Source organism: Phragmites australis, chromosome 13, assembly GCF_958298935.1.
Source record: "Phragmites australis chromosome 13, lpPhrAust1.1, whole genome shotgun sequence".
Classification (NCBI taxonomy): Eukaryota; Viridiplantae; Streptophyta; class Magnoliopsida; order Poales; family Poaceae; genus Phragmites; species Phragmites australis.
The window spans coordinates 3366007-3375547 of NC_084933.1; the positions used below are offsets into that span (position 1 = coordinate 3366007).

Below are 9541 nucleotides of genomic sequence, written 5' to 3' on the forward strand. Positions count from 1 at the left end.
GATATGCCAATATCTTTTATGGAGATTTTTAAGTATGTTAAAGAAAATAAATTATTATCCTAATATTTTTATTACTTATCGAATCTTATTTATTATGCATGTGATTATGGCGTCAGCTGAAAGAAACTTTTCAAAGTTGAAATTGTTAAAGAATTATTTGATGTCCACAATATCTAAAAAGATTAAATGGTTCGACAACTTTATACATTGAGAAAAATAGCTAGATGAGATTGATATTGATACTATCATCAATGACTTTACATATAGAAATACTAGAAGAAATTGTTTATAAGGATCTATGAAGTGTTCGAGGTGATTGTTGTTTTTGATATCTTTAAGTGTTTATCAGAAATAATTTTTTAATATACCGAATATTATTTTTATAATATATATTAATTAAGTTTTATGTTTCAATTCAACAGTTGCTCTGTTTTTAGTTTCGTCCCACGCCACCAAAATCTCGGAATCAGGCCTACCTATAGTTTGTCAATGAACAGTGCTAAGGAATTTTTTAACTAGTACTATCAAAATAATTATCCTTAAACAAAGAAGCATAGTACAAGGCTTTTGTCTGATTCACACCCTGCTTCTTCAAACAAAGAAGCACGCATGCTACCTTGTTCTTCCTCCAAAGAAATATACATAGATGTGCATTGATGATATGTCAGCGACTTGTTAGCCACCTTTGAGACTTCGTAATGGTACATTTTTGTTCGCAACACATAAAAAAACTCCCAAGGCCTTCTGTTTGGAATGCAAAAAATTCGTAGTAAATCTATATGTTTCCACGGTCACGTGGGATTATTTTTCTTTTTTGCTAGTTCAAATTAAACAGGCCTAGTAATTTTGCCAGTGTTAAATAAGACAATTTAATGTTCGAAACATGTCTATATGCGTCATTCCTGATTTCCAATCTCACTGTGTACATCAGTTCATTCAGGGGCCTGGTTAATCATCTTGAAAGTATCATTTTGTCTGTCGTGATTGGCGTATAGCATTTTTGGGACGAATTCAGTTTTGCTATAATGCCAAAAGTCGCTCCCGTATTGTTCTTTGAACCCGTGTACCGATTTAGTGATTTTCTTTGGAAAAACAATGTAAGTGTTTATTCAGAGATTGAGTAATTATATTTGCATTCTGACTGAAGATACAAAAATTGGCATTGTTCTGTTTGGATCTTCCCGAAGGAAATTGCACTGCCTTTTCTCATTGATTTGCACGAACTCTTTGGAACAGAGGGCAGTGGCTCGAAGGAAGCTCGAGTGATATTTCTTTCACTATTTCGGCAATGTTTTTTCCTCTTTGCGCCGCCTGGTTCTGTTGTATCTCCAAAAGATTGTTTTTTGAAATCATAAGCAGGAGCACTTATCTTTCATTTAAGAAGAAGAAAGCAATCCAGGGTTTACATGGGTTCTATACTTCTACTTCCTTACATTATAAATAGAGAAATTTTACGGTCCTTACATTAATATGAGCTATTTAGTTTTAGAATCTAACGGTCCAGATTAGTCAGGATACTACAAATTTCTCAACGGTAATATAGGTAGTATATGTGAGTAGTATGATAGTATTAAAGTTATTTTAGGGAGAAAAATACGTGGTATTAAAGTAATTAACTACAGTTATATGTCTCTAAATAGAATAATATTTCATTACCGTTTTAACATTTTAATTTGCATTAGGCATGAGGGTTCATTTGCTACCCATCGGCTAGGATTAGCGATCCGACGTTTGCGGCGTCAATCTTTCTATTAGCAAAAGTATGGTAAGTAATTTTAATAAAATTACTAAAATATCTAATTACATGAATCATCGGATTAGATTTATATTACCTCCTATCTCTAGGTAGTATGGACCACCGTAAAAGAGCTCTATAAATACATGTCATTTTGGAAAAGATTTGATCAAACATTTAAAACTTTGTCTAACAATATTTTTAAAAATATTTAGTTTGAAAACTTTAAAATCATATGTGTAGATTTCTTTGAAAAATATTTTTATAATATCACAAATTTAATAAAATTTATAAATATATTCTAATAGAAAATGATGGTCAAAACTATACATTATAGATCATATCTTATTCAAAATAATATATATTTATGATTAAAGGAAGTATTACATAAAAAACTAAATATAGCCTCGTGTGATACATAGAGGAGACTCTGGGCGTCCACATGCCTCCGCAGCTTGAGTTCTTTGATCTCGCCAAAAACTTGTATCGGTTGTTGCAATTTGTTCCAAAAATTCTCCCAAATGTTCCACGCTGTATACATTACGATGGCTGCCGTAGTACTATTTTTGCGCTGCAGCTTGGGATCTCCACCAATCAGCGAGGGGGATCTCCAAGTTCGGCCATCTAATTGGCACTTGTCATCCTCCATACATAGAGCTCTGAGTTTGAGGCTCTGATCCAGTTATGGTTCTGTGGCTCTTCATGCATGTACTGTCCGGTTTTTGGTCCATTGGTGTTTGGCCATTATATTTAGCCAGCTCTAGCTCCAGAACTTTGCTATCTTGCCATCTCCAAAAGTGACACAGGTGCTAGCTCGAAACAGCTACTTATCGGTTTCATCATAAGCCATGATCCATCCTATTCTACCTATTCATTCGTACCAAAGGCATTTTTTTAACCGAGTTTTCTTGTTCGGTGCCTACATTAGATACTAAGTCAGAGATGTGCGATACCTGAGAATCAAATTTAGTGGAGTTGGTCACACCCTGTGACTTTGCCACCACACTCTGAGTACCAAAGGCACCTTAATTGGAGAGCACGGCTCCTAGCTTCTTCGGTCTCAAGATTGAAGAGTCAAGTGTGAGACGATGGTGGCCGTTCAAACGTCTCAATCTCAGTAAGCAGCGGCCTAAATTTTTGTCCATGGAAACCTTGGTGTTGACATAATCAAGTACTAGTATTAACAAAAAAATTATCCACTAATTAAATCAGCCTATGCATGGGAATACAAAGAGCCATAGTACGTGGCTTATGTCTGATTCACACCCTGTTTCTCCACCCAAGAAACGGAATTTAGGTGCAGAACGAAGGTTCCACAAGTCAATGATCAGCTGTCAGCCATGTTTCAGGCTTCGCACGTGTTTATTTGCGACACATCACAATACTACAAGGGTCTCATGCTTCGAACGCAAAAATTCCTCCATAAATCTAAGCGTATAAAAAAACATGATTTGTTTGTTTCTTTAACTATACGCAGGGGCACTGTCCTTTCATTTTAAAAGATAGAAATAATGCAAATATACAAGATCGTATTACATAAAAAAAAGTGAGCGTATTAAGACTAGTACATACTCGATCTGTTCAGAAATAATATACATGTTTTTTAAAAGCCAAATTTTACATATTTTAATTAATATTTAATCAAATTATAGGAATATCTAGTATATAAAAATTATATAACTAAGTTCATAATTCAAAATAATTTTACACTATATAAGTTTTTATCTATAAATGATATATTTTGTGAGAAAGTTTTAATCAAAATCTAATTTCAAAGACTAAGGCTAAAAGAAATATGACTAATATTTCTAAACAAGATAATATCTAGGCTTTTCTCCACTGTATTAAAACATGGCAAGCTAATTTTCATCAACTTCCAGAAAAGTTCGCCAAAGAAGAACAACTCTAGCATTTTTTTAACGTGATCACAGTTATTTGTCATTGGCTTTTTACTGTATCATTTTTTACATTTCGTTTTTCTATGAAAAAATTACAAATACTTAAAAATATATAATACTAATAAAGTATATTTCATGACGAATCTAATGGTACGAAAGTTTTATATATCTATAAATTTTTCATAGAACAACGTAAAATTAAAGTTACTATAGTAAAAAACTAATAATAAGTAAAAAAATGAAGAAAGTAATTGAGAAAAACTTTTCCAATATAAGAATAAAAAAGTGGCCGGTCGAGGACAAATGCAGTAGGCAATGTATGTAGTGGGCTAGTGGCATTATTTTTAATTGATGCAGGGACATTGTTTTACTGTACCGAGAAGATGCCGGACCCACATCACTCACCTCATCTCCTGTTCTGCCTGGCACTGCACTGCACATTGCTCCCTCTCCTCCCACTCCTTCCTTCCATGCTCCGGGTCCACAATGAACCACAGACTGACGGGTAGAGCGGTAACAGTTTGTGAACGCAGGGCACGGTCCAGTGCACCTAGTTCACCGTAATTTTTGCATTCTCCTGCCATTGCGGGTACCTTGCTCTTCCCTACCTGCACAGAGGTCAATGCAAAAGGGCTGTAGAGGTGGAGGCGATGCGTGCATGGACTATGGACCGACTGTGGACTGTGGAGCTTCAAGTGCATGCACATATTTGTGCTGATGTGTATGCTTTGGTTGATGTTGAAGGATGTTTGTTTCAGATATATTCTGGTTTTTGCTTCTGTTAGAACATAGAAGTCAAAAGTCTAAATAAATGAGTTGCTAAAAAGTGATTTCTAGAAAAATTAGAAGGCTGTTTTTAGAAAATAAACTAGAAACTGAGAAGCTAGTTGTGAGTAATTCTTCTGAAAAGTAGTATACTGAGAAAAAAAATTATTGTAAAATCTAACAGTTAAAATCTAAAGTAGTTTTTTAGAAAAACTAAAAACACAGTTTTTCAAAGAAATCATAAACATAAATCAAATAAACAGAACCTAAATATTGTTTCTCTTTAAGTTATCTTTTATGCAATCTCAGAAACCTTTGAAAGACGATCTTTTAACTGACAAGCCACTATGGGAGCCTGATCCGCGTTTTTCACTCCCGTACTAGGATTTTAAATGTAGCAGAAGAGGCCTCACAAGTACAAGAAATTTTCATGGTGTAACGTCCCTGTCTTGTTTTCTCTCTTATTAGGAATTTCATGGTGTAGGTAAAAGAGATATAACCGAAATAAACATTATCCTTTAGGCCAAGAACACATTTCAGCGTGTGGTCCATGGAAGACCCGGTTCATTTCGCTTGCACGGAACTCTAGGACGGGCTCCTGATTGCTCATGCCTCCTTTTGAGGCAAAAGAGGCTGGCGTTAAAAAGAGATGACACACTGACACAGCACATTATACATGGGCAGGAGTAAAAGATAAAGGCATGCATTTTGTTGACCATACCACTGGCTAGCTACACATTATACTAGTATTATCTCTCCAATAATTGAGATCTGTCAGCTCAGTTGACACTTTTGCAACCAACAAGGGTTTACATAATTTACCACCATTACATGTAAGAAAAGAATTAGAGGTGAATTTAATCTCTAATTCTTTCTGTTCAAGATCTCTCAAGACTTGATAAATTAGGCACATACACATCAAGGAGGAGAAGAATGGATCTGTGCAGCAGGCAGGCAGGCTAGGAGTTGTACAAGGTCTTGAGCCGCTTTGCAGTGTGAATGAAGCCCAGGATGACCTGCAACTCATCCAATTGCTGCTGCTTTTTAGCATTTGGAGGAGGGCAGAGCAAAGATTAGATCTTTTGCCTTTTCATTATCATATTAAGGGAGCTGTAGAGATTTTGTATATTCGCTAAATAGTTGCCGGTAATAATTTTGCAGCTACCTGAGACTGGAAATGCTGCTGAACCCCATGGAAGAGCTCCTCCTTTGATGGATTTGGGTTCATGCTTACCTGCAAAGGTTTCCGGCATTAAGCAGAAATTACAACGGTGCAAAAAAAAAAAAATTGAAATCGAGAAAAAAGTTTTGTTAGTTCAGAATAAATAGGATGGATCAGACAGGCAAAACTGCTTACAAGGTTGAAGTGCTTCCAGTATCTAGACAGCGTGGGTGTTCCCAGCTTTGTCAGATTTACTCTCTGCAAACAAAAGGTAGAATACATTTGGTTCAGTGCAATGTGATGTGATGAAATCAAAAAATGGTGGAAATACACAAATTATGACCTCAGCAGATGACTCAGTAAGCTGAATGAAATTTCACTGACACTAATTTTGCCTTGTCAAGAACAAGACAGGCATGCATAATGCATTGGGTGAGCCAGCAAAAGTGCCTAGCACAACAACAAATCCTACCAAACCATGACCCATGCCACATGATCCCAGGGTCACAATGGCTCTGTAACTGGATGACACTACCTATCTATCAGAAAGTACTAATCCACTCCATCTGATTTCGATCCGTGATAGTGATTAGTGATTACCGCTCGCAGCTTCAAATTGGAATGACAATTGCCGCCTCGGTTGCTGGACTTTGCTCTGGAGGACCACGGCCTTGTATGCCGAACCCTTGGCTTTGTTGGCTTGTGGTATTCTATGCTTGCTACTTGCACAAAACAGCAGGGAAAAAAATGTCAGCTGATTGCATTATTGGTAGTTTAGAGCAACTAGCTAAATAGCAATTAGCGTGGCATGGTCTTACAATAATCCATGTCTTTCTCTCCCATGTCGGAGCTGCTGCAGAATGAATTATTGCCGTCGATATTGTCGTCATCTTCCTTGCCTGTTGGAGCTTCCAAGACACTCAAAGCATTCCTCTGCAACTTCACCTCAACACCATTCTTTAGAACCTGCTTTGGCAAGAATATCTCAGGAACTGGAACAAAAATACCATATTTGGATGACGTGTTCCACTATGTCTGCATATATATCTTACTATCTGTTTTGAGTTTTAAGCTTATAAACCAGAATCCTAGGTAGTACATCAGGCTTCATAAAGCAAGCAGAAGCATCAAGCTTTGGTTGGTTACATGATGGTATTGCTAAAACAAAAACAGAGACTCAAACGTGTATTAAATTTCTTGCCTAGACTAACTCCTTTCTGAAAAGAGAGGTCAATATTGTTCTTTTCCCTTGTTGAACACTCGTAACTAGAGAACCAGCAACTAAGCAAAGTTTGAGTGGATGACTTAATAATTGGATGGAAGACTCACCAACCAATGCCAGCCTCCAAGGCCAACAGCCTTCTTGACAACGCCTTGTAGGCCGACCAAGACAGACTTTGTTCGGTTGTTCCCGGTGACAGTAACCTTTGTATGCCGGGGAAGCACCGAGAGCTCCTCGTCGCCGCTCTCATCCCGCGGAAGTGACAGAACCCTGGAAGAACATAGTTGAGTCCCCATCATCATGTTGCCTCTTTGGCCTGATCTCCTCCTGGTGAAAGGTGTAGCGCCAAATTCAATTCAATCAAGACACAACCAACTCAATACATGAAGAGGGTATGATTGACTCTCAACAGCAAACAATAAATAGCACCATCAACCCAATGCCAGAGCAATTTCCAAAATTAGCATAACGTCCATAATTTATTGCAGAGTGCAAGAATCAAGCATCTGAATTCTGGAGGATTGATGGGTTTTGCTAAAACAGTGTATATCATAATTAAAACTATGCCAGCAGGAATCAATTAGATGCCAGCAGAACCTCATGGCTCGCAAATGTAATTTCCTATAGAATTCGAAAGATTTTTACGCAAAGTAATTTGCGAGGGACAAGCAATGCATCCTGAAAACGACCTAGATGATGTGATGCCACCATGCAACACGAGACAGATCCGACTAAATCCCTCAATTGACACACAACCACTAACCATGATACCGATGAATCGGCAAAGACACTTATCAGGCCCCACCACTGGCTAAGAGAATTGCTAGTTACTTGCTGGATTAGCAATTGTGGAAGTGATGTGTCTAAGGAATGTGTACAAAAGTAACGTGGATATTAGCCTTGCATGCATCCAATAGCAATGCAACAATTGCGAAATAGCACATCGTGATCAAATTGTTAAAATCTTATTCTGGAAATTTGCATAATTAAATATTTTCCTCACAACAATCTTGGATCCTGAATCTAAAGTTATCTGGAGCCTCCTCAAGAATTTAAAGAGGTAACTTTTGAAAGTTCAGATCTTCAGTAAATTCACATTAAAAGTGAGAGATGGAAATTTCAGACAACACTGACAAACAGAACAGTGATGCTACAGTACGACGTTGTAGTTCATTTTCCCCAATTGACATATGTGAACTTTCCAATGCAAATTCTAATCCTGAAGGTACAAGATCATGCATATCTACGATCTATTAAATGCAATTATCAATGCAAAATGTTGTGTCACATAAGGATCTTACTTACCCAATTAAAATCGGAATTTACTGCAAAATCCAAGATAAATTACGCAGTAAAGAAGAATACTGAAATGGTTACTTCACAGATCAACCAGTTTCAAGATCTTATCATCAATAGCTAGAATTGTACAAGGGATAAATTTTAATTTTAAAATGCGTTCTTCGTACTGAATTTGAGTACTCTGCCACAGTGATACAGGATCCTAGTACATGCAATTAAATACACCTAATCTAGTTGCCGATTCGTACTTTGAATTTTGAAATGGTCATAAAAGATGCGGAATTTGAAATTCGCAGGACATAATTTATTGAACAAAATTCATGTCCATGTAATTAAAGTAAGCACACGAAGATTGACCCAATCCAGGATTCAGTACTCGCAGATTTGAAAATGCAACTCCGATATGGAACTCTGGACTCAATCATGCAATTCTATAACTCGATCGAAAGTAAATCCATACAAATTCAACAAAATAAATCCAAATCAAGTCACAAAACCCAGCAATTGAGCAGTAGAAAAAAAAAACTGCAACTTTTAGCTCCCTCCGAGCTAAAACCGCAATTAACCCCTCGATACAAAATCCCATCCAGCAAATCCAACGATCCCACCAAAATTCTCCAGAAGGAAAGCAACAAATGCGCATCGGAATTAAGAAGCAGAGTGTAACTCTTGTCTCACCTGCTCGGATCCAACTGCAATGGCCACCGAATCGATCTGGCCCGACGCTTCTACGGATCAAGAACCTGCCTTTGGAGCTCAGTTGCTCCGGGAGCTGACGGATCGGACTGTGGGGAATGCAGCGAGGAAGATCCAAGCATCGGAAGACTGAGGAGAGAGAGGGGGGGGGGAGTGTCCGAGTTAGAGAGAGAGAGAGGGGAGAGGGCACTGAATGCTTTCCAACTGCACAGAGAGAGGAGGGAGCGGCTGAGCCGGCTTTAACGCGCAATCTCGGCTCGGCTGTATTTTTTTGGCGGCTCGGGTCGGCCGGCTCAGCTTGGCGCGGCTCAGCTTGCCCTGCCCGACTCGGCATCCGAGCTCAGGCTCAGCCGACCGAGATCGGACGCCTGACGCAGATTCGTCGTGGTCGCCGAGATCCTCAGCGTCCTTCCAGGCAGAGAGCTTCATCACCCGTCGTCGCTGCCGAGATCCACGGCGTTTGTCCAAGTGCCGCCGGTCGTGACCTCACCGTTGCGTCGGATGGGTGCATGTTGCCTAACCGCCGGTCTCCTGCTCGATCCTTCTGCAATTTGGGTGACTGCTGTTTTGGAGGAGTAGAGAATGATTTGCGTGATTGCTATTACCGATCTAGAGGAGTAGATTGATTTGGGGTCCGGTTTTCTATTCCCCTGCCTTTTTCTTTTCCGTTTTATTCATGGGCTCAAGGTGTAGATGGTAATGGAGAAGAGGACTGGGGCAGGCCTACTCAAGAATATGGGTGTACATATGTGCAACTAAAGGTT

At 38.5% G+C, this 9541-nt stretch overlaps 1 protein-coding gene across 5 annotated transcripts; it reads right to left on the reverse strand.

Annotated features, from left to right (window-relative positions):
• Positions 1-5085: 5085 nt before the first annotated feature.
• Positions 5086-8981, reverse strand: LOC133889668 (uncharacterized). 5 transcript variants are annotated; one of them, XM_062330120.1, is made up of 7 exons: positions 8760-8981; positions 6890-7109; positions 6379-6526; positions 6161-6279; positions 5756-5818; positions 5564-5632; positions 5086-5432 (listed from the first exon to the last, which is right to left on the reverse strand). In XM_062330120.1, exons 2-7 carry the CDS (start codon positions 7082-7084, stop codon positions 5358-5360), a joined length of 669 nt encoding a protein of 222 aa, XP_062186104.1. In that variant the 5' UTR covers positions 7085-7109; positions 8760-8981; the 3' UTR covers positions 5086-5357. The 5 variants fall into 5 exon arrangements, with proteins under 5 accessions (XP_062186104.1, XP_062186102.1, XP_062186103.1 ...); XM_062330118.1 differs by having other exon boundaries at positions 5086-5438; XM_062330119.1 differs by having other exon boundaries at positions 6161-6282.
• Positions 8982-9541: the final 560 nt, after the last annotated feature.